General features: G+C 45.9%; 1 protein-coding gene across 5 annotated transcripts in view; it reads left to right on the forward strand.

The window, feature by feature from the left end:
* The window catches only part of TENM3 (teneurin transmembrane protein 3), a 613,031-nt gene that overhangs the window by 209,665 nt on the left and 378,278 nt on the right, over positions 1-25,088 (forward strand). For 3 of the 5 annotated variants that reach the window (XM_081130530.1, XM_081130532.1, XM_081130531.1), the window contains exons 2-3: positions 6,728-7,031; positions 22,818-23,096. In XM_081130530.1, the coding sequence (XP_080986656.1) occupies positions 6,800-7,031; positions 22,818-23,096 (511 nt within the window). In that variant the 5' untranslated portion in view covers positions 6,728-6,799. The remainder of the gene's footprint in view (positions 1-6,727; positions 7,032-22,817; positions 23,097-25,088) is intronic. The other 2 variants (XM_081130534.1, XM_081130533.1) reach the window with 1 other exon arrangement.

The raw sequence follows: 25,088 nt of genomic DNA on the forward strand, positions 1-25,088 counted from the left end.
AGGACCGTAAAGATGTTTCCCTACCGTCGTCTTGCTTACGTTCTTTCCAAGCAGAAACCCTGTATATGATTTGCCTTTTTCCTGTGTCTGCTTTTAAGAATTCTTAATGGCTGGTTTTAAAAACTTTGATCAGAATCAGATGCCTTGGTGTAATTTCATTTCCTGTTTTTGTGCTTGGGTGTGTTGACCTTCTGGATCTGTGGTTTTGTAGTGTGTATTCAGTTTGAGCGTTTCCCATTTTTTATTTTTTTAAACATTTTTTATGTTCACTCTCTGGCTTCTCCTTGACTCCAATTACATCTCCACTGGCCTCCTGAAGTAGCCCCACTTCTCATTTATTTATCATTCCTTTCTCTCCGCTTCATTCCGTGTGGTTTCTGTGACTGTGTCTTTGATTTATTAAGCTTTTCTTTTTCAGTTTCTAATCTGCCGTCCGCCCCACCCAGGGCGTTTGACTTGGGTCTTCTTTCGCTATCTCCCATGTCTCCATTTAATGTTTTGAACATATAGAGAGCGTTTGTGGTAACTATTTCCCGGTCCTTGTCTCTTCATTCTAACACCCATATCAATCCTGAGTCATTTCAATGGACTGATTTTTAACTCACTGTTTTCCTGCCGCGCCGTCTCATCTTTGGTTGGATGAGCAACCGGATTGCGAGGTTTACCGTGTGGAGTGCTGGGTATTTTCGTATTCCTTTTATATTCTTGAGCTTTGTATGGGACAGTTGAGTTACTTCAAAACAGTTTGTCCCTGAGATTGCTTTTAAGACTTTTAGGTGAGACCAGAACCATGCTTAGTCTGGATACCGCTCCCTGTAATTCAGTGGTCCTTCGGGAGCAATTTTGGCCCCAGAGCTCAGTTGGTAATGGCTGAAGATATTTTCTATTGATGTGACTGGGGGTGCTACTGGAATCTAGTGGGTAGAGGCTAGGAAGGCTTCTAAACATCCTGCTATAGGAGAGCCCCCAACAAAAGGGATTTTTCATCTAAGACGTCAGTAACGCTGAGGTTGAGAAACTCTGCTCTAACCCTTCCAAATCAGTCTTTCTCTGGCCTATAGCAATTTCCTCACACACAAGTGCTGATCAGCACTGTGCTGAATTCTCAAGAAGGACCCTCTGCAGACCTCCAGAGCCCTTTCTCCGCATAGCTCTCTTTTTTCCCAACACTTTGCCCTGCAGATTCTTACCACCAGGTCTACCAGACTTTCAGCTCTGTCTCCAGCTTAGAAAGTCTGCTGGGCTCCTCCTGACTTCGCCTCCCTGTGCTGTGGCCTGGAAACTCTCTCAAGGCAGGGGGCAAGGTCATCTAGGGCTCATCTTGTTTCCCATTTCTCAAGGTGTGCTGTCCTTCATTACTCCATGGAGTGTCCTGAAAGCTTTGTTTTATGTATTTTGTTGCTGTTGCTATTTAGATAGGAGGGTACAGATCTCCTCTAGAAGCTGAAGTTGACTTTTTTACTTACTATTGCTATCAAACGATCCCTTTGTTTCCCATCATATTTAAAGAAAGCAACCTGCCTGGTTTTAGCCGTATCAACCACTAATAATTTACTACATTAATTTTTTTCTTTGCATGTATCTTCTCAACAGCATCACTTTTGTCACTCATATTAGACTCCCTTTTCCCTATGTTTCTGTCCATTGTTGTTTGTTTTTTTAACTTTGTGCCTCAAACGTGAGAGCTAAATTCACTTGCATTCTTTTGTTTGAAAGCGTAAACTCTGATTTTACTTGTGCTTTTGAGTTTAGCATTACAAAAAAAAAAAAAAAAAATCGCCACAGTATTTTATTTTTAGGCTTAATTATTTTAATTCTTTGACTTGTAAATTTGCCTCTGAAACAAAATGTCCTCTGAAATGAACAATTGTAACTGATTTCCTTTTGTGTCAAATCTCACTATTCAAGAAAGGAAACACTTTGAAATTCTTATGGTGTACGAAGCTGTACTTACTGTTTGATTAATGTAATTGGTAATGAATCGTAACTACTAACTTATTAGGGAAAACTATGAATTGTGAATAAGAAAGGGCTAAATTTTCTTAGTGTTGTGTATAAAGAACTTAATTTAGATCTTTAACCCAAAATATGTTGGGGTAAATTAGCAGTCAGCTTATTCTTTTGGCTGCAGTCAGCTTATTCTTTTGGCTGAGCTTTTCCAAACTATTATAAAGTCAGGAGGACAGTGGATGCAGAAGTTATTCAAAGTAACAATCAGAAATGTGTAATTCTAACAGAAAATAAGTAACAACAGAAGCATGAGTAATAACAACCAAAAGATGACTTAATCCTTTAGGTTTGGGTGTTCGTTTTTATTTCAGTGGCTAGATAGACAGGTAAGCTCGTGGAATTTTAGACGTACAGATGATATTTTAGGAAAGCTTATTATACGCCTGATAAATTGTAATCATTGGTATCAAGAGTTTTAAAGACATAGACAGTCCAATTAAAATCAGATTACTTCCTAAAGTACAATTTTAAAAATGTTTCTTTGGAATTAGGAGCATGTTATGAAGCAATGTAATAATGTTAAGTCCTTAGCCAAGTTTCAAAGCCTGTTTAAACCATGCATCGGAAACAGAGGACAGGATCACCCCAAGTCCGGCGTCCCTGAGTCGGGCCTTCCTGCCGCGCACGCAGTCAGATACATTGCAGGAGCCTGAGAAAAGGCAGATAACCATCTAGTGGAATCTGCTCTAAGACCAGCTGTGTTTTCCAAAGGAGCGTTATGGTTTTCAACGGCGTCATTGTTCAAGGAGCTGATGAAAATGAACCGAATCAGTTCGATATTGTCAAATGCTTGCGGTAGCCGGTTCAGTCAGAAGTGCCTGGTCAACTTTCTTCCCACCACTTTCCTTACTTTTCAAAAGCCCCGCCCACTGAGGCAGCTCAGGCCCCGTCCACTGAGTGCTTTATGCTAACTGGCCACACAGTGACCCTCTTTCTGGTGTAGGACTGTGGAGTCGCCATCACAGTGCTCCAGCAGCTTAGTGCTGCTTGAGCAGCCGCATCCTGTCACCTCCTCATCGTCACCTGGCGTGCGGGAGATGAGGCAGGAGATGCCTCTGAAGGCTCCTGAACTCAGTGACTTCCGTGGGAGAGGACGCGGTGGCTGTACCCACTGCAGTGCAGGCTAACTCCTTGAAGCGCCTGAGCAGTGCCCGCAAAGAAAAGACAGATGCAAAGGGCTTTTTAGTGTTTGAACTCTCTAAGATCAACATGTCTTTGTCTTTGATGGTGTATTTGAATACTACATCTTGATTTATCATGGCACTTTAGAATTGCTTCACCAATAAAGAAAACTCAGACATTTGGCACGGGAGATGTTCTACAAAGCTCAAGAATACCTAAAATTATCAGTCATCACTAATGTTTAACATGTAATTGGCAGTGATTTATAAACACTCATGACATTACCAGGAGGATGCATCTTTACTAGTGATGATATATGTTCATATTACTCTGTTAAAGAACTTATTGATTATCTAATGTGCAGGATTGTAAAACTGTATCATGGACTATGGAGAAAAGAGAATACTCTTAACATTCATAGATCCGACGGGACAGATAAAGACAGAATGGAAGTAGGCATGGTCTAACTCAGACACTGGCAAATTTTCTCTGTAAAGAGCCAGAGAGTAAATAGTTTAGACTCTGCAGGCCTTCGGGTCTCTGTTCTAGCTTCCTATGGCTGCAGTAACAAATGACCACAGACTTGGTGGCTTAAAGCAACAGAAATTTATTCTTTCAGTTCTGAAGGCAAGAAGTATGAAACCCAGGTGTGGGCAGGACCACGCTCTCTCTGAAGTTCTCAGGAAGAATCTATTCCATGACCCTCTCCCAGCTTCTGATGGTTGCCAGCAACCCTCGGCATTCCTTGGCTTATAGCGACATCTCTCCAATCTCTCTTTGTCTGTATGTCTCTGTATCCAAATCTCCCTCTTCTGTCTCTTATAATTATACCAGTCATTGGATTTAGGGCTTACCCTGATCCTGTATGACCTCAGTTTAACTTGCTTATAACTTTGAAGACCATCTTTGCAGATTAAGTCACATTCACAGGGACTAGGGATTAAGACTTCAACCTATCTTTTTGGGAGACACAACTCAATTTACTACAGTCTCTGTTACAACCACTCAATTCTTTCTTTTTAGCACAGACACAGCCAATGACAACACATAAAGCAATACACGTGCTGTGCCCCAGTAAAACTGTATTTATAGAAACAGGTGATGGGATAGATTTGGCTGGCAGACTAGAATTGACCAGTCAGTGCTTGGTCTACGAATTGAAGCAAAGCTACAGCAGAAGAAAAACAAAAATCAATGTTCCCATGCTTTAATCAGTCCATTTTTAAAGGATAGAAATGCATACATAACTGTATATATAGAAATACCTATTTTAAAATAGATGTCAACTTGGGGCAAAAAATTGAGCTTTTATAATGATCTAAAATCCCAAAGCTCTGTTCCTAAAAATGCTTGAATTATAAAATTTTCCTGGTCAATTAAGAGCTTGTTTATGATCATTTAGTTTTGAGGGTCTACATGGACTTTCAACCAGTGAGACGAAGACTACTTTGAAAACAAGATTTGCGTTGAGCTCAGACATACTTACTCTACTAGAAAGAAGGTACCTGTTAACCCACTGAATGTACACTCCACGAGGGCAGGGACATTGTTTTATCCAGTGCGTGTCCTCAGCACACAGAAGAAAGCCTAATACATAACAGACATTCAATAAACATCTGTCTAACGTAACTTGTTTGCCAAAATAAAAAGTGAATTGGTGTGTTGCTCTTTCAATCCTATTGTATAAAAACAGAGTCTGTCACCATACCTTACAATTATTTATTGTCCTGAACTGAAAGGAAAACTAGAATGAGAGAAATCCAATTTCCGTTAAGAGCTATTAGAAGAATTTGTGGAGAAAACAATGGGGGTAATAAATGGGAAGGGGTCGGTGAGTAATATTTGTTTATTAAAAATCAGATTTGTGAAAAAAAAAATCAGATTTGTGGAATAGAAGGGAAAGGTAGGGAAGTCAACATACATTTCACCAAGCGAGCTAAGAGATTGTCGACTGCTCCTACCAGCCCTGCTGAATTCGGTCGCAGAGCAATGGGGACCTCCTGCGAGGTAACCGGTCCCTGTCAACACGGGTAGGAAAGGGTGTAGCTGGGTCGAAGAGAGAGCAGGAGGGGGGAGCAGCCCCCAAATTTCCAACCAGAATCTCAGGAAGGCTGTGATCATCCCAGCCCCGAGTTCGGCCGTTCTTCTCATAGTTGGGTGGAAGGCAGGAGCTGGAACGTGACAGGCGTAGGACGTGTAGTGTTGCTCAGAAGGAATCAAGGCCCGTGGCAGAGAAGAGGTTGAATCGCTATGTGGCTCCCGGCTGGAAGCACGTTGAAGTCCCTGTGATGTGAGTGAGGACAGCCGAGGACAAGGGGGAGCCAGGGGGGACTCTGTGGGGGAGAAATGATCTGGATAGAAGCCACAGCTCTGAGGATGGGGGACCAAAGAGAAGACCTGAGCCCGCCTGCGATTGTTTGTTTCAAGTTGATTATGAACCACTCACAGGGAAAGTGAGCTCAGGAAAGGAGTGGGGCGGGGGACGCGAGGCTGACGCCAAGGCCTTCAGGGACCTTCCGCAGAACAGACAAGACAAAAGGAGAGACCGGAGGCAAAGGAGGGCCGTTTAAAATGCCACCAGCTCTGGGCCCCCTGCCTTAGGCAGCGGAGCCGGCTCCCGCGCCTCCCCCGTCAGTTCAGCAAATTCAGGAGAAAGAGTCGCTAAGCAGAGAAACCCAGTTCACCTCACTCCTAAGGTCTTGGTGCCGCAGGGGCAAGAAACTGCCCCACCAAACTAGCCACTTGAACTGCCTTAAATATCGAGATAACGCTGATTAAATTCATTTCTTAGGGAAGAAAATGCATTTTAAAGAGAGAATTAGGAGAGGAGAGTCAGCTTTTCCCACAATTCAAGACATTCTGGTCCTTGAAATATTGAAAATTGTGTCCTTGAAGGAAAAGTCTATAAAAAATAATGAAATGTTCAGTGCATTCGACGAAGTTTCTGCTCTCCGAGGCGCCCAGTGTGTTCCTGCTCTTTTTTAAGGACTTGCAAAAGAAATGAAAATAGCCTGTGTTTTTGTAAGAGAAAGAAAGGGAATGTATTTAGGAAAGAAGAAAGTTTTGCGAGAGAAAACGCGTCCACTGTGGAGAATGGAGCCAACATGCCGAGGCCAATTTTAAGCTGGCTTCTGGCGTCCAAGTTGTGCTTGAGCTTAAGTTTGTTTGTTTTCTGTATTAATGTGAGAAATCAGATGCAGTAGCTTAAACAAGCACCCATAACTCTCATTAACAGAAAACGTGCCTCAATTCCTATAATGTGCAGATGTCGCAAATCTTCAACTCTTGTGGAAAGCGAGGTGTGTTTTTAAAAAATTGGTTTTAGAGAGAGGTAGGGAGAGGGAGAGAGAGAATCATCCGTCGGCTGCCTCCTGCGCGCCCCGTAGGGGAGCCAGCCAGTAATCCGGCGGGTGCTCCGACCTGAGCGAGCCCGCGACCTCCAGGTGCCAGGAGGATGCTCGACCGAGTGAGCCACGCGGGTCAGGGCGAGAGCGAGTTGACCCCCTGACTCTGCGCCATCCTCCGGGTGGTGAGGGAGGGGGTCTGGTTTTAGATGGACGTTGTACTGACACGGTGCAACTCTTCCCTCCCGCAGACAGGCCCGTGAGCGGCGCCCCTGAGCTGCGTCTGCCCCGCGGGACTGATGTGCGCCCGGGAGGAATGAAGCATGGATGTGAAGGAGCGGAGGCCCTACTGCTCCCTGACCAAGGGCAGGCGCGAGAAGGAGCGGCGCCACACGAACTCCTCGGCCGACAACGAGGAGTGCCGGGTGCCCACCCAGAAGTCCTACAGCTCCAGCGAGACCCTCAAAGCCTTCGACCACGACTCCTCCCGGCTGCTCTACGGGAACAGAGTGAAGGACTTGGTTCACCGAGAAGCAGATGAGTTCAGCAGGCAAGGTAGGTCCGTGTGCCCGGGAAGCAGGCCTTGCTCGGGGCGTTAACTTGAGACCTGGGAGCTCTCGCTTCCCCCCGCCCTCAAGGTGACGGGATTATTTTCTTGGGTTGAAGTTCTGTCTTCGGACTCAGAGTTTGAGACGTCAGATGGTCACGTACTGTTCCAGTGAGAGCTGGAACGGCACCTGCGGGCGCAGCGAGCCCAGCCGCAGGGGCTCAGCTCCACATCCTGTGCGAGCTCTGGGACTCTGGCGTGGCCCAGGTGTCTGCGCGTGAACTTGAAACCAGGCCTCCGGGGCTGTCTTGCAGCCTCGCCAGGGTGCCCACCACCATGGTTGATGTAGTTAGACCTGGTGCAGGGAGAGCAGGAGCCGTGGGGGAGGAACCTGCTCTTTCCCTCATGAGAGAGGAAGACTTTTCATTCCGATCGTCTCGGGATCCATGCTGCCCAGCCGCTGATACCTGTGTTTACCCAAGAGCCTGCTGGGGAGGGTTCCACCTTCTCTCTCCCACACAATCTGGGACGTTAAGCTAAACCCCAACCCATCCTAGTTTCCCACTGTGCAGCCCACTGCGGTCTGGTCAGCTGCATGCTTGTGTGGAACATTCTTACACTCTGTCCTCTGTCCGCACGCTCCACCCGTGACTCCTGTGGCTCCACAATCCTGAGCCTACCGATTTCCACGCGGTGAGACAGCAGCTAATTTTAAATTAGGCATACGGAGTTATATTTTGTTTCTTCTAATACAGCCTTGAGCTGTGGGCAGGGCTACTCCAGGTACTAATGAAAATAAGACCCTGTTACCCTGGTTCTGCACAGCCTTTTTGCATGGAACTTAGCACCCCTAAGCTAATGTAATCAGAAAACGGAACAAAATAAATTAAGCCTCAAACATAAAGAATAGATTCATCTCTAACAGTCACCTCACGGACAGCGTGACTAATAATTTGATGTTGGGTGGGAACAAATTTAAGAAAAAGTAATAAATCCCTCAAAAGTTTGAACATATTCCACGGTCTCTTTCTTCTCGGCTTTGTGGAAAGAGCCATCCTACCTGGATTGAAATACCGTTTGCTCCCCCAAACCGGGTGACGTCAAAGCAGACTCCCTGGGTTTGCTAGAGCGGATTTTTCCTCCGCTAAGGCATGTCTTCGTTACAGGTGTCAAATTTTATGAAAGTGGGCAAAACAGCCCAAGATTTTTAATCAGTTTTTAAGAGAAGATACAGAACCCATGTTTGGAATATGTGATCCTGTTAAATGGACTTTAGTTCATTGCATAATGCGTGAGAACTCGAAACCCGCTGTTTTTTCTTTCATATTATCTGCACGGCGGACATCAGGGCACACTTTCACCAACCCGCAGACAGCAGGGAGCTGTAGAATGGGTGCAGCCTGAACCCAGGGTAAAGTCTTGCTTTTGGCGACAGAAACAGCAGCTTCGTGCCCTGTGGGGAGGAAGCGCACTGTGGGCGGCTGTGGGAAGGAAAAGAGCGCAGGAGGCAGGAGGCGCCGGGAGGCCCGTCCCCGCCCCAAGCAGGCATTGCGTTTGGCAGGGTGAGGGTGCTTAGGGCAGGAAAAGCAGCGGGTGAGCCGGTCACCTCCCAGGCGGCGCTGATCCAGGGCAGAGACATCTGTGGAAACCCTGGAACTTAGTTCCTGGGGGACCGTACTGGGGCTCGGCGCCTTGCAAGCCAGGGACAGGAGACTGAAGGGGGCGCGAGCGAGGCTCCTGGTGGAGGTGGAGGCCTCTTGGCAGGAGGCTGAAGGGCAGAGGTCAAAGGCAAAGCCACAGGGCACCGGACGTGTCCATAAAGCGAGTGCAGTAAGCACACGGGACCTGCTGCTCCCTGTGGCCCACCTGCACCGGTCCTCACTGCGCTCCCGTCAGTGGGCCGATAAACTGGCCTGTGCGCTGTCAGTTATCCCTCACAGTCGCCTCGGAGGAAGGTCCTGGTAGTGTCCTCCTGGCACAGGCCTCTAACCTGGGTGCAGTTGCCAAGGCAGGAAACAGGCCACTCGGTGTCACAACTGCCCGTTGGTCTATCGGAGTCCGTTTCAGCCCATTGACGGTGCGGACGGAGCGGCGAGGGGACTGGGGCGGGGTTAGGAAATGAAGTTGGTGCGACGTTGCGGCTGGGCCCGGACGCCGAGGGCGAGGGAGGCCTGGCCGTGCCTGTTCTTTCCTGCGCCCGGCTAGGCGGCGTGTTTGGAGCAGGAGCAGGAGCAGGAACCTCCCCTCTCGGGTTGTGCTTTCCTCTCAGCAGCGTAATGAAAAGCCCTCCTAGGCTTTCATTTACTTTGAACCTGACAAATGTCAATTTTTCCCTCACTGGCTCTTATGCTGTGGGATTAATTATGTAATTGACAAAATGTGCTTCCTGCCGCAGCTCCTGACATCACACACATAATAAAAATGAAAGATTAAAAATGTTAATCGTAGCCAAAGACCTTTGAAACAGTTCCAAAGAGTCCTGCTAATTTAGCTTGTCCGTGGAGTTTTATAACGAACTACCTGTCAGTCCCAAACCCACTCATTCTTTGAGTGGCACACGAAGCTGCAGCTTAGGCCGCGGGGAGGTGGGGGCAGAGACCCCCGGTAACTCAAGTACATGAATTCCAATCCAGAAATACGATTTTTATTTTTGTTGACCAATTTTATGGCCTGTTATCAATGTTGATTTTACTCGTGTTTATGGCTCTCCTGGAGGGCGGCAGGTGATTCTGGCTGCGGCCGTGTTATCTTTAGATTCTGTGAAGCTGGGCGATTTCATCTTCACAGTAAGGGGTGATGCGCCCGCATCTCACGCAGCTCTTTCTCTTTAAATCTCTTCCTGCGGTTCCTGGGTGGTGGAGACCGTCCTCTCGGCAGCTGTGGAGCTCCGTGTAGGTGTGACGGGGTGAGGGTGACAATGGCTTGTTTTGCATTCTTGGAGACTGTTTTCTTTGATTCCTCCTTGAAGAGAATTTATCCTGTCAGGTCTGAGACACATTTCTTCTGAAACAGCTGCATAAGCTCAGCCCAGAGTTTTAGAGAAATGATAAAATAAAAGGCCTTTTTTTTTCTCCCTCTCCGCACGATCACATCGCCTATAGTGTTTCTGACCCAACGCGAACGTTTATCAGCTCCAACAAGGAATGTGGGCCGTGAGGGTGAATTTTGAAACGAGGGGATGTCTGGAAATGAGAACACTGTGTCCCCAGGACCGTAAGCCAGAGAAAAACACCTCAGAGCCGGTCTTCACCCAACATGTTTATCGATTAGGAATCGGTGTTGGGGTTATACATTTTAGAATTTTAGAATGAAAAGACCATCATATATTATTCATTTATAGAATGGCAACTGGGAGGAAGGTTATCTGATTTTAAATTTTTGTAAATTTATCTTATTGTTGAGAGTATTGCAGATGTCTCCCATTTCCCCTCTTTGCCCCCCTCCACCCATCTCCCGTCCCCTCCAGGCCTTCACTGCACTGTTGACTGTGTCCACGGGCTATGCATATATGCAGAGAAGTTCTTCAGTTAATCTCTTCCTGCCCTCCTTCCTGCCTTATGTCTACAATTATACATACCTGAGATCAAAATAGAAAATAAATTAGCAAAGGAGGAGGCAGATGGGCAGAGACAGGCGCTCGCTGATTTCGGAGTGAGGCTCGCCTCTGGTCTTCCTCTGGTCTTCCTCTGGGCGTGTTCCAGAAGCTCTTCTCCTCCCTCCCGCTGCTTTGGGATTCATCTCCTCCTGCTTCTCATCATTGGGGTCCAGCTGCCCCCAACTCTTACAGACCTAATACGAAGGGAGCTATAAAATATTATTGAAAGATGTAAAAAAAAAAAAGATCTGAACAAATACAGTGTTTTTAGATAGAAAGAATGCTATAAGAATATCAGTTCTCGAAAAGTAAGTGCAGCCCGGCCAGCATGGCTCAGCAGTTGAGCGTCGACCTAGGATCCAGGTGATTGGGGTTCAATTCCCAGTCAGGGCACATGCCCGGGTTGCGGGCTCAATTCCCAGTCAGGGGCGTGCAGGAGGCAGCCGATCAATGACTCTCTCATGACTGATGGTTCTATCTCTCTCTCTCTCTCCCTCTCCCTGAAATCAATAAAGATATATTTAAAAAAGAAAAGTAAGTGCATAGAAGTTAAGGCTAATTGAAGAAAATGATCTTAAAATTCATGTGGAGGAATAAATGTCTAAAAATAGCCAAAAAATATATTTAAAAGATATATTATCTGTAAAGGACAAAACGGCCTTACTACATATATATTTTTAAATACTATGAACTCAGGGTAATCAGCTTTATATGATATTGGCATAAATAAAGACAAATCAATCAGTGGAATAGCCTAAAATTTCAGAAATGGATCCCAGGATATAGGGGAATTTAGCATAAAACAAAAAATGGTTTTTCCCTGCAGGGAGATTTGATAAATGGTGCTGGCACAACTGGTTGTCCATCTGGAAGAATATAAAATTGGACCCATATCTCTCAGCATATTCAAAAATAAATTAAGATGGATTAAAGATGAACATAAAAAAATACAGCAATAAGAATTCTAGAGGTTGATTTGAGGCTGGATAAGGCAGGAAGGACTGGGCCCGGGAGCAGCAGAAAGCTCCAAGACCGAGGGCTTCAACACCCAGCAGAATTATGTTCTCATCAAACAGCAAGTCCAGAGGTGGCTGCTGTCAAGGCCCCAGGTCCCTCCTGCGGGTTTGCTCTGCCACCCTGCGCCACCTAGTCCTGGGCATCCCCCGTCGTCTGCTGCCTTTCATACTCCTGCTGGGGATGGAGCCCGGTGGAGGCGAGAGGCCTGCCCGCCGCACAGTGTCTCGCTCCCCGGCGACTTCTACATCTCTGTTTTCAGACCCGTTCTACTTGGCTACGCTCAGCTGCAGGAGAGGAGGGAACAGTTTCTATTTTTGCTTTCCAGCTTTTATGGGAGAGGCAGGCGAGGGAGAGTGGCGGTGAACCTACACAGTCTGCCGGGGACTGTATGCCCACCCCGAGGATGGGGGGACCAGCCTAGTGGAAACAGACAATCGCAAGAAAGGGCTTCAAAGGCCTTTGTAATTTAAAACCTTTTATATGTAAGTAAAAGTACCATAAACAAAATTATTATACGTATTGGGAATATGTTTACAGTCCTTATGGCATATATATAGGATATATATGTGGATATATATCATATAGTAAGAATAACTTCTGCAAATTGAGAACAGAAAGACAAGCAATCCAAAGGGGAAATGGCATGAATAGAGAATCATAGACGAGCAAGCTCACGTGGTCAGAAACATATGGTAAGGAAGCTGCCGTTCCTATTAGACAGAGAGGGTAGGAGCCAGTCCGGCCCCTGGGTCCCAGTGCACAGCGTCTAGCCTGGCTCCGTTCACCAGGCATTCATGGCCCGGGGGCCACCAGTGATTTGCTTACAAAGTCCCCCCAGCTTGGGAAGCAGAAAACTAATGGGAGAGGCTACCGTGGGGAGAGGTTTTCCTGGTAGGGATTTTGAACGCATTTTTTTTAGAGACAGCCTCATAGGGTGGAGTCCTGTCCTAGTGTGTTAATCAGGTCCTCAGATACAGGTCCCGTCGTTGACGCACCTGTTCCATCCTGGCTTCCTCCATGTGGTTTCCGTGGAAAAATGTGTACTGATCCGTATCCACATCTAAACACAGTGCGTTCCCAAAGCCAGGGCTTTCTGCACAATTATGGGGTCGGGACTTAGGAAGACGCCAGAAAAAGAGCGACTTATGAATTGCTTCACTCTAAACTTTATGCAAAAATGCTTATAAAAGTATGTAAAATAAATAATAAAATCTATTCATAGAAATACAGAAAGAAGAAAAGGAAGGGAGGGAGGGAAGGAAGGGAGGGCAGGCAAAAATATTAACAGAGGTCGTATATGGAGAGTTGGGCTATGAGGGAAAACCTGCCAATTTTAAATCACTGAAGGTCAAAGGCCAAAAATAATTCCTGCTTTGGAAGGGCAGCAGGTTGGGTCTGCACGTGGCGAGCGGGGGGAAAGCACCTTGCAGACAGGCCGGCGCAGCGTGGTGACGTCCTTGCTGCCTTCCACGTGGTTTTCAGTTCTGGGCGGACTCCAGCCCTGGTAGCTAAGGCGGGGAGATGGCAAAGTGTTTCTGACTTAGTTTAGGGATGAAATAAAACCCAAAAGTTCCTGGCGCTAAAGGAAATTATAGTCATGCTTCTGTCCAAGGCGCTAAAGGAAATTATAGTCATGCTTCTGTCCAAGGCCCGTTCCCCCCCCCCCGGATCCCGATGCTGTTCTGATGTTCCCAGCTCAGTTGCATGTCCAGGGCGTTGCCCTCCTCCTGCCTCTGCATAGACCTTTATGGTTGGAAGGTCTTTGAAATCCTCTAAGTCCATATCATATAGATGAGTAAAATGGAAACTAAATTTTGTTTAAAATCCTTGGCCAAAACCTGGTGAGCTCCAGAGCCAGAAATAACCAGAGTCAAATCCAAGTGTTTCCTACTATTTCACCTTTCTAGTTTCAACAGAACAACCAAACCTTTTTGAAAACCACAGTAAAAGACTAAATATGTTCTTGAATATGTTTGCAGCCTTGGAGTAGGCATGGGTAGTTTAGAGAGGTCATTAAAAGGTCTAAATGTAAAAGAAAAAAAAAAAATTGATAAATTGGACTTCATCAGAATTAAAACTTCATGCTGTATGTTCCAGATCGGCCAAAAGAATGAAATTCATATTTGTTTGTTAAATGTAGAGCAAGAAAGTAGTACATATCATTTTAGAATGTCGCCACTAGCATTGGAGAGATGTAAAAATAGTCTTAATAACTGCTTTAATTTAATTCTGTCTTTCAGTGCCATTTTATTCTGCCCTGGAAGTGAAATGGAAACACATTATTTTCCCTTTTCTTCTTATTTCTATCTTATTTATTTGTGTGGTTTTTTTGTGGGTTTTTTTTGCATTAAGAAAATATAGGAAACATTCGGGCATGTTGGAAATTGTGAAGGAGGAAGATTTGAGAGCCAAGAGCGAAACACTTTTAATTTTAAAGGCTGCGATTTAGTTTCGTCTTGGATGCCATTACGGTGACTAATGGGAACTGATCCTAGACTTCAAAAGAAATAGGACCATATGGTCTTACCATTCAGCTCCTAATGCTGCTCTGAATTCCAGTTAGTCCCCAAACTTTTCACTTCGCCGGCGCCCCTCCTCACCTCTGTCATCGCACAGCCACGAAAGGAATCTGAACCCCGTCCCCGGGTTTTCTGACACCCGTGCTTACTGGTGCTGAGGATGCCTTTTCTTTGTGTGAATAGGGTCCTATGAAGACAGACAGAAACCTGCAGCATTAATCAGATCCGCTGGGCTAATTACCGCACCTCCAAAGTTTATGACTTTTAAATATTAACTTCTTGAAGTGACTCATTCGGAGATCAGAATGATTAATCCTTCTCAGTCACTATAAATGTCAGCGGCCGGATTAAAGGATTTAGATGGTCTTGTTTGCCCAACCTCAAACTTCTGGACTTCGAGACGCAAGCTGAATAGCTCCGGTTTGTGGTCGTTTCCTGGTGCCGTTTCCCTCCCAGCCCCCCTTTCGGCCCCCCGCCTCACCGATGGTTAGCTAATTGGCTGTTCGGAAGGCAAGTGCTCCTGTCAGGCCTGGCGACCCAGGGCTTCGTGGATTACCTGCCAGAAGGCGAGGGAGATAGACTAGCTTAGGGCCTCCTCCCGGCACAGCGGGGGTAATCCTTGCCCCCTGCCTCGGCCTTTATGGGGCTGATGGCTTGAGCCCCGGCTCACGGCTAAACTTGCACCCGGCTCCTGGCCACGTTGCCAGCTTGGGGTCCACACCGCGAATCACCGTGCGCCCCGACCGGCCGCTTCCTGCCAAACCACCCGCACGTTTATGCCAGCTCCTGCTGCAGTGGCGCGGTCAGCTACCCAGGGTACGTTGTAGTCATGTGGCCATCCCTGGGTCTTAGATTCCTCCAAAGCAAGCTCATTTCCAGGATGCATTTCATCAAAACCAATTTGAAAGTCGTTTGTCTAATTGCAAGGGATTGCCAGGATCAGAAACGCAGGATTTTGTGGTTGGGTGTATAAATCCTCGAGACACGCGCTTAAGAAGACGCTTTCCTTACCAGTTAGCGACTCACAACCTAATTTCTCTCGTTTGAACCATCAAGCCTTCTCTCCATATGTTTGCCCTCCCCCGGAGGCTTCACAAATCTTATCTTGCAGAAAAGGCCTGTTCTCCGGGGCCATTCACTCTAATCCTGCTTTCTCTGCTTGCAAACATACCGGGGTTTTCCCTTCTCACACTCTCATCAAGTTGCCCTTAGAGCCTCAGCCTTACATTTCCCTCGACGGAGGTACCTGAGGAAGCCAAGTTCAGGAGGAAGGGGGAGGGTGTGGGCAGCCGGCACCGGCTCTCATTACGCTGTCTTGGGTAATAAATTAGATTGTAAGTATGCTGTGCGGTGATCACTGGCTCTGTCCTCTAGGAATGGGAGATTATCTGTATGTGTTCGTGGATGTTGATATCATAGTAATAGATAAGTTAAGCAAGCAGTTAAAGATATTTGCCTTTTACTTAAAATGGGGTAAGGGGAGTTCAGGTATTTAGTAAGATTTTAAGTTAATTTATTTTATTTTTTATTCAAATCATTTTTTACTTTCAAATTACAGTTGGCATACAGTATTATGTTTCAGGTGTAGACCCCAGCGATCTGACATTATATGACTTACTAAGTGGTCGTCCCGATAAACCCCGTACCCGTCTGACACCACACATAGTTATTAGAACATTTACATCCCGTGACTACTCTAACTACCAATTTGTGCTTCTCAACCCCTTCGCCTTTCTCACCCATCGCCCAGCCCCCTCCCATCTGGCAGCCATCAAAATGTTCTGAGTGTCGATGAGACTGTTTCTGTTCTGCTTTTTCATTTATTTGGGGGGTTTTTTAGATTTGATTGTTGATAGATGTGTATTTATGCCATTTTATTGTTCATATTTCTTATCTTTTTTTCTGCTCCTTAAAGAAAACCCTTTAACATTTCATGTGATACTGCTTTGGTGGTGATAACTCCTTTAGCTTTTCCTTGTCTGGGAAGCTCTTTACGTGTCCTTGGATTCTAAATGATAGCTTTGCTGGGTAGAGTCATTTTTAAAATGTATTTTTGTGTAGGGCCTTATGAGTAAAGATTTATACCCTCATTGAGATTTCTATTGCATGTTCAAGGATGGGTGTTCTGTTCAAACAGTTGACAAATTTAACTTAAGAAGGTTAAAGCGTTCGGAGTGTTTCATAAAATATGCATTAGGACTCAAAGGGGGAAAAGTTACATACATTTCTATTCCTGTGTGATCTTCTTATCATTTCGCAAACACAGCAGAAAAGGGAACTCCAGATAAGGCGGTGGTGACACTAATTCTACAAACATCAAATAAGAAATGTTTGCCCAATTTGTAGTTTTGTGTTACACACCACCGCTGGAGGAGTGTCGCTTCATGTCTGAGAACAGATAATTCCACCCAAGCTCACAATAACAAAGGAAAACACCTGAAAACTATTACAGATTATTTCTGTGGATTAAATTTCTATTGATTCTTCTAGCCATTTCCCATACCTCGTTTTGGGGGATGTTACTATATAATAAATGGTTGTTACTATACAATAAGTATATTCTCTTTTTAAAAAATCCACATATGATGATGGGGAGAGAAAGAATTGAAATGCTAATTCAAGAATTGGAAGAGAGAAAAACATTGTTTCTAGATTTCTTACACAACTTCATTTCTTTACAGTAAATGAGGAAGGATTTTTAAAGCCCAGCATCTCTAAGAGATGGTAATAAATTAATTACTTCTAATTATTGAATAGAAGCTGTTAAGCAAGCCAAGAAAATATATTTTTAAAAAGAAGATAGACTTTAATTTTTCTTTATTATGTTTTTAAATTAGTAAAATTATGAAAAGTAAAAATTCAGAACTATAAAATAAATGAATTCCCTTCACTTTCAGCTCCTTCTAAATTATCCATCAGAACAGTTATTTAGTTTTCTTCACTTTTATTCATGCTCAAATCCATAAGCACTTACATAGTTCATTGGCTCTCTTCCTTAGTTTCCAAAAATTAAATCATACTCTGCAATGTGTATTTTTACTTAAAATATATATAATAGGCTTCCCTCCAGATCTGAAGATATGGGTCCAGCCTCACTCTGTGCTAGCCGCGTAGAGTTTCATGCGTGGGATTTAGAACTTATTCAGCAGCTCCCTTTCTGGTAAACTTTCTAGTTAATTTAATCTTTGCAACAATGCCATCGTAAACATTATTTGTACATGTTTGTTTAAGATCAGATGATTTTATTTCTGTAGGATATCATCTCAAAACAAAGACTTTTTGATCTAAAAAGTGTTTTTAATGTTAATGGAAACATATTTTCATGTACTAAGGCTGTGTAACAGAAAGCAGAGAAGAAATGATAGGATAAAGTAATGATGAATTCTCAGAGCGGACCCACAGGGTCAGCTGCTTCTAGGAGATCAGTGATTCTTGGTTTGTCCCCAGATTTCAAATACCAGTGGCTCGTATCCCGCCTCCTCGCTGCAGAGTCGCAGTGAGGCACAGAAGAGAATCAGCAGTAACAGTAATGACAAGTGTTCGTGAGGATGTGCGGACGTTGGAACCCGGGTGCGCCGCTGGCGGGAATGTAAAAGTGTACAGTCACTGCGGGAAACGGTCCGGCACAGCCTCAGAAGCTTAAACATAGGCCTCTTGTCTGCCCCAGCAATGCCTCTCACAGGGACACACTACAGGGAAATAAAAGCATATGTCTCCATAAAAATGTGCCCACTATAGTTTATAATAGCCCCAAAGTGTACCAACTCAGATGCCCATTCACTGACAAATGGGTAAATAGGGGTCTGTCCATGCAGTGGAATATTATTCAGCCATGAAAAGGAATGAAGCAGTGATACCTGCTCCGATACGGATAAACCTTGAAGACACTGCGCTGAGTACAGGGAGCCGGTCACAGAAGCCCACGCGTTGTAAGATCTCTTTTATTTGAAATGTCCAGAATAGGTCGATCTATAGAGACAGAAAGTAAATTTGCGGTTGCCTAGGGCTGGGGAGAGGGGGAATTAGAGGGGAAATGGGAGATGACTGATCGTTGGTACAAGGTTCCCTTCGGAGGTGATAAAAATGTTCTAAAATTGATTGTGGTGATCGTCGCACGCGATAATGAATATACTAAAAAACCATCGAACTGTATACTTTAAATGAGCGTATTGTGTGCTTTGTGAGTTATACCTCAATAAAGCTGTTTTTAAAAAAACAACCAAAAACGGAACAAATAAGAGAGAGAGAGAAGAGCAAAATCTAGCCATTAAAATAACCTGCACGTGGGAAGGAAGGGAGCGCCGTGAAATGTACACTGGGCTGCCCTCCCCTGAGCCGCGGTCACCCTGCGTGACTCTGAAACCAGTCCTCGTGGAGAGGCTCGTTCTTCTGAATTCACACAGAGACAGGAGATGGACCGCCTCTTGGTGAACAGCTGCTTCTGCATTGCAGCTTTGAAAAATCCCTCCGCCGCCCTGGCCGGTGTGGCTCAGTTGGTTGAGTGTCATCCACGCACCAAAGAGTCGCTGGTTCCATTCGGGGTCAGCGCACGTGCCCGGGTTTCAGGCTTGATCCCTAGTGGGGGGCGTGCAGGAGGCAGCTGATCGATGTTTCTCTCTCCTTCTGCCTTCCTCTTTCTCTAAAATCAGTAAAAAACATTTCAAAAACCTTTTAAAAAAATCCCTCCCTGCTCCGACTAGATATAATAGACATTATATGAGAAAAAGGCCAGGTTGCTAACCCACTGTCCCCCCTTCTTCTACTAAAGGGGTAGCTGTGCTGACTGCCAAGTTCACGCGAAGCGTATGTTCTTATATGGTCTTTTCCACTGTGTCACACACCCTCGCTTTTTTTTGCTTTTTTTTTTTTTAATTGTTCAAAATATCACAGATATCCCCCTCCCTCATTTTTTAAGATGTGAACTTTCTTGATACAACCTTCCTAGGTTGTGTTAACCCTTTGTGGGCGTATTAAATTTGGACATGGGTGTCGTGCTGGTTGGAATGAATTTCCATTGAAAGAGCAGTGATACATAACATGCAAGATTATGAAGGATAAACAAGAGAAATTATGAACTGATACATGAATGAATGGAGTTAAGATTCGTACGGTTCCTTGCTGTGGTGGCTGAGAGCAGACATATGACCGGAACGGTAAAAAAGCTTTGGTGGCTGAGAGTAGACAAACGACCGCAAAGGGTTAATTCGGTTTTTCTTTTATATATTTTCAAATTTATGAGTGTCATAAAGCAAAAACGTCTAATCTCATCCAAGCTAGCCTTGCCTTTTAATCACAGTGGATTTCACCTCAGGTAGACTTCATTCTGGCTGCAGTTTATTGCGTTGGTTCTGTTTCAAATTGTAATGGGAGGCTGTGGCTGGCCTGCTGGTCAAGGTCACCAAAATTCAACACGCAGGAGATCAGGACTTACTTCACCGGCCTCAGCCGAGCCGACTTCACACAGAGACTCCGAAGGGCAAAGAAAGGAGTTAAGGCCGTGGCGTTAGGACCCTGGCAGAGAACCCAATACGCAGAAACCATGGCAAGTAAGGTGAAGGCATCTCTGTCTCTGTCACTTGAAGCCAAAGCTTACTGAAAGCAAGATGGCCTGGTTCTGAGCCTGGACCTGCCGTTTTCTGCCTTTTTCTTTCCACCTTGAGGGGTTCCCGCCCAACCCTCCCGCCAGGACACCTCTGCTCACCTGCCCCCTGCTTGTCAGCAGGGCACGTGTTCTCCGGCTCTGTGGCCCGTCTTGCTGAACCCTGCTGGGTCTGGGAAATAGCCTAGTAGACTAATTTATTCTAGTAGAATAGGTGGGCCTCCTCAGGGGTGTGTGTATTAAAACGAGGACTCCTGCCAGCAAGGATCTATAACCAAAGGAGACAAGTTCTGTTGACAGCAACAGATTCTGAAGCACCGAGGCAGGTCCGACGCAGAGATTTTTTAATGTGAGGGTGGTGTGGCTTTTCGAAAATGATTTGAAAACGATCCTCTCCCCACCCTCGGATCATCCATTTCTCTGTGATTATGACTTTCATTTATCCAGGTGTTTCTTTTTAACCCGTTTCTCGGTTCGCCTTTCTTTAACGCTAGTCGCATTGACATAGAGCATCCCCTAAACCGAGTCATGACAGCCCCGAAAGGCAAGGAGGGTGATAAGTGACCTGAGCAGAGCCGGTAAGTGGCTCCGACTTAGGTTCACGGAGGTCAAGGTTAGCGTTCGTTCCTAGTGGGAACAACAGCGAACGTGAATTCGGCCGGGAAACCAGGCGGCTTGCTTGCCGGCTTGCGTTTCAGGCGCAGCCCCTGAGGAGTTTTGAGCCATTGTGAGACATGGATTTCCCGGGCTCTGGTTTTTAAGACTTTGGGGTACACCTGCCAGCTCCTGGGGATCACCTGTTGGGTATTTGCGAGGTGAGCGGTGTTCACGGGCCTGGATAAGCAGTAACGGAGATTATTGCAGTTTCCTGCTTTTCTTCACCTCAGAGATGTTTGCATCAGGATGGCAAGGGCGTGAGGGGTCAAGAAGGTGGAAACGTTTCAGGCTGCATTTCAGAGATGCGAAAGGGAGGTTTTGTTGTGAAAATTCTAACTTCTCTTATTTTTATTCTGCAATAGGGGCACCTCCCCCAGTAGAGCAAAAGTGCAAAGGATCCGGCCATTCGTTTTCACCCGTTAGGGATAGTGTTGTATTCTGGTGGGGAATCAGCATGTGTGATGGTCCCAGTCGCTCGTTTCAGGCCCTTTCGTGCCCCCTCCCCACTTTAAATGTGACAGTTGACTAGCAGTCAGTAAGCTCCCCGCAGCTACTCCATGAGCCGCCCCTGACGTTGACCTTTGTTGGATTTGCTGTTGTGAGTACAGTCCCACTGACTCTGTCACAAACCCAGACGAGGCCGCCTCTCACCTCACCAGCCGTCCGCCGTCTCCTGTCAGCGGGCTCTTTTTCTCCGTTTCCCTGTTTTCCCTCTTTGCTGCTTCCGTTTTTTTACATACGTTTTGGTTCTGGGACTTACTCCCGTCCCTCTGATAAGCACAGTTTGATTGGTGGCTAATTGTGGCCACAGATTTTCATTCCGTGTGAGTGTCTTTGTCAGAATCCGTTTGGAGGCCTGGCCGAGACGAAGCCGGTCCAGCTCCCGACAGGGCCGCAGCAGTGACGCGATTCACCACCCGAGTTAAAATGTGCGGAGGCCTGGAGGGTGCCGACGGCTCTACAACACATACTCACCATATCGTGCCTTATGTTCGATTCCTTTTCTAGAAGATTCCACGTGATACTGTTTTATCACAGATAATAGGTGATACCTTAATATATGGGCGTGAGCAAAAAAGGTGTGTGGCTGTGAGTATGCGAAACACAGCTTATTCTTGTATTATTACTTATTAATTGCTGTATTATTGATTTTTATTACAACAGCTCACCTGCTTTTGCCAACCCCTGTATACTCTGTTATTTCTCACAGCAGCCAATCAACTTAAAACTGTTTGTAGTTTTAAGAAATAGCAGTAGGAAGATGAGATCTATGGGTAATGTAAACTTACTGTTCTTAGAAGGTTTGCGTGATGCGGTGGCATTTATATCAGCCTTTATATGCTATCATTCTTTACATGTGTGTTGACTCTGAGTGGTACGTAAGGCCCAGGCTCTCCCACGCCAGTAAAGGAAACAGAAGAGCCGCGTATACATACAACCTGCAAGCAAACCTGTCTCTGTCTTCTCATCTGTAGTGTCTTGAACATGCGAAATTTCAAAACTAAACACAGAATTGGAAATGTCATTCATAAGAGTGGTCATTTGGAAGCGTCACCTAATTTAAACACTTTTGCTGTAACTTATGGCAGTGTCATGAGCTTTATTCTGCTCCTTTTATTAGTAAAGGGAGTAAAGGGCTCACAGCCATTCGTTTTGCGGGCCTTGATCTTATCCTTTATTTTTAAGTTTGTAATAGCCCCCCCCCGTATATCTTTAGAGTGCACTTTATTTGTAAGAATTGGTTTACTCTAATCAATACAGATGTTCCCAGGTGTTTATTAAAGCAAAAAGTCTAGCAAGTCAGATGTCTGCAAGTTTTCAAGACATTATAAAATAATATTATAAAATACGCGCACACTCACACCCACACACATACACGTGCACGCACACGGCACATGTGCGTGTCGGTTGTTAAGTTAAGGTGGGAACATACAATAAAGACTGGCCAAGCTCTTTTACTACTTACTCTTGGGAATCTTTTCTCTTCCGAAGTAGTGACGTCCGGGTGGGGAAATCCCATCGTGTGAGACCAGGGCCAGGACACAGAAAGTAATTCTGACAACTTCTGCGGCTTCCTGGGCCTGCGGAACTAGATCCCATCACTGACGGCGACTCCCGCCCCTGGGCTGGGGTCTCCCGCCTGGGCCTCTCTGGAGGCGCCTGTGGGTTAAAAGGCTGCCCGAGGAGCTCTGAGTGGGGCGTGTAGAGAGTCAGCGGGGGCCCCCCACCCACACCCCATAGCCGCACCCCCTTGGCCGCCACATGCCAGGCAATACTGACGTAAACACCTGGTGCTGATAGCTTGCGTATGTATTTTATGGAGAGTTTCTTAAAAAAAAAAAAAAAAAATTAAAAGTCAAGCTGACCATATACTCACGGGTTGTTGTCTCTTTTTCCTCCTAATTAGGACAGAATTTTACCCTAAGGCAGTTAGGCGTGTGTGAACCTGCAACTCGAAGAGGCCTGGCATTTTGTGCGGAAATGGGGCTGCCCCACCGAGGTTACTCTCTCAGTGCAGGGTCCGACGCCGACACGGAGAACGAAGCCGTGATGTCCCCGGAGCACGCCATGAGACTGTGGGGCCGGGGGGTCAAGTCGGGCCGCAGCTCCTGCCTGTCCAGCCGGTCCAACTCCGCCCTCACCCTGACCGACACGGAGCACGAGAACAAGTCGGACAGCGACAACGGTGAGTGGGCTCCTGCCTGCGTGGCCTCGGCACTCAGTGCTCCTGCTTTGGTTGACGGTGGGGCCTGTTTCCTTTCTCGCTTCTCTCCTCCCGCCCTGCCTTCTCTTTCTCCCCCACCCCCCCCCCGCCTTTCTTTTTGTTCTAACGCAATAGAACTCGAGAAATGACCTTGAATCATGCATTGTTTTTTCCTGGAAAAAAAAGATCAATATTCAAAATGAGATTGTTCAATTATGCAAGCGGCCTGTGATGCGTTCGCTCTAGTTTTGAAAAACAGTTTAATCGTGTACAGAAAAAATAAATAAATAGATTAGCTTTGACTTATCTTGGGCCAGGTCACCTAGTATCCTCTGAGGAGCCTCAAAGCCAGCCCTGAGAAAGCTTCCCCCAGAGCCAGCTTGCAATCAAAGCTGTCTTTGTAGATCCCTCTTGAAGATCTCTCAGAGAGGTTGCAGAATCTTAGAATGGATGAGTGAGCGCACAGAATAGTTTATTAACGGGGCTCGAGTGATTGAAGAACAAATTTGATCAGGCCTTAAACTTACTAGTTGACGAAAGCAGTTGAAATCTTGGGAAAGGGGGAGTGTGGCCTTTGATGTGCGTTGGGGACTAGATTACGAGGCAATTAAATCCACGCACAAAATTGGATTTTAGGCGATCCAGACAGCAGCTGTACGTGTCGTAAGAAAAAAGTCTTTATAAATTATTGGGACTTTTTTTCTTATTGCCCAATGCAAGATAACCAAAACTTAATGTATATACAATCATAGATTTTAAAGAAAACCTAATTTTTAGTCAGCGTCACGTCTAGGAAGAATTGGGGCATCAGCCCAATGCCCCGGACAACGAAAGGGCATCTCTCCTTCAGCGTTTAATGTCAGCGGCGTCCTGCCACTTCAGTGTCGATATGAATGCTCCGTGTACACGCGTCAGACAGCAAAGAGAAATTTAAAGTGAAAGAGCTGCGTGCCATCTGAAAAGGACGGCTGTTTTGCCGGTGATGCTCATTTTTATTATTTACTGAGCGGATCTGCCGGCTCCGCTTTGGAGCAGGAAAGCGGGTCTGTGGTCAGCTTTCGGTTCCAGCTGAGGCCCCGCCCGAGGTGCTGCCCAGGGTTCTCCGTCTGTAGCGTCATCTCCTTCCTGGTCCTGAAAATACAGTCTATTAAACCGGCTAAAGCTGTATCTTATATGGAATACTTCAGTGCATGAAACCAAAGTCAGAATCAGTCAGTACCATGCACCCGTATATTCATTTTGGAAATGTCTGTATTGGGTGGAGACCGGCTTTACTCCAGCCCAGGGGAGCAAACAAGGACAGTGCTTGCTGACAGCACTCGTCTTAGACTTGGCTGCGAGCATTTCCCCGAGCCGGTCCGTCCGCCTGTGTCTCCATCCGTTCTCACTGTGCGTTCAGGAGCCACTCACCATAAGTGCATAAGGTTTGGCATAAGCCGTGCCTCCTGTCTGTCCGTCTGCACATTACCAGTCTTTGAGCCGTCGCAGATACAGTGGTTACACTCAGAGGTGGCGTTTGGCATTTGATTTTCCTAAAATGCACGATACCGTTTATGATGGTTGTAGAAAGTAGAGTAGGATGCAGGAGGCGAGTGCGTTCAGTGCCGATTCTCTGCCTCACGTTGGGTCAGCTTGTCCCTCCCACCCACAGCCTCTGTAGCGTCTCTTTCTCTCTCTACGGACAAGTGTGCCTTGTTGTGGTGTCTGTTGGTAAAATATAAATTAATTTTACCATTTTTAAAGATTATATCTGCTAAAACTAACTCGCAATGACTTCCCAAACAGTGTCATGTTTTTTCTTTGCAAAAAATGTAAAACTCCGAACTGCGCAGACTTTGTTGGCAGTGGGTAACATCCAGATGATGGGACACGCGGAGGGAGACTTGTGAGTTTCTCACGCCATCACCCACCCGGTCTGATGGATGATTATTAACTAGCGGAGGAGCTCCGTTCCCCAGGACTCTCTCAGGCCGT

The sequence above is a fragment of the Miniopterus schreibersii genome (genome assembly GCF_964146895.1).
Source record: "Miniopterus schreibersii genome assembly, chromosome: 2".
NCBI classification, from domain to species: Eukaryota; Metazoa; Chordata; class Mammalia; order Chiroptera; family Miniopteridae; genus Miniopterus; species Miniopterus schreibersii.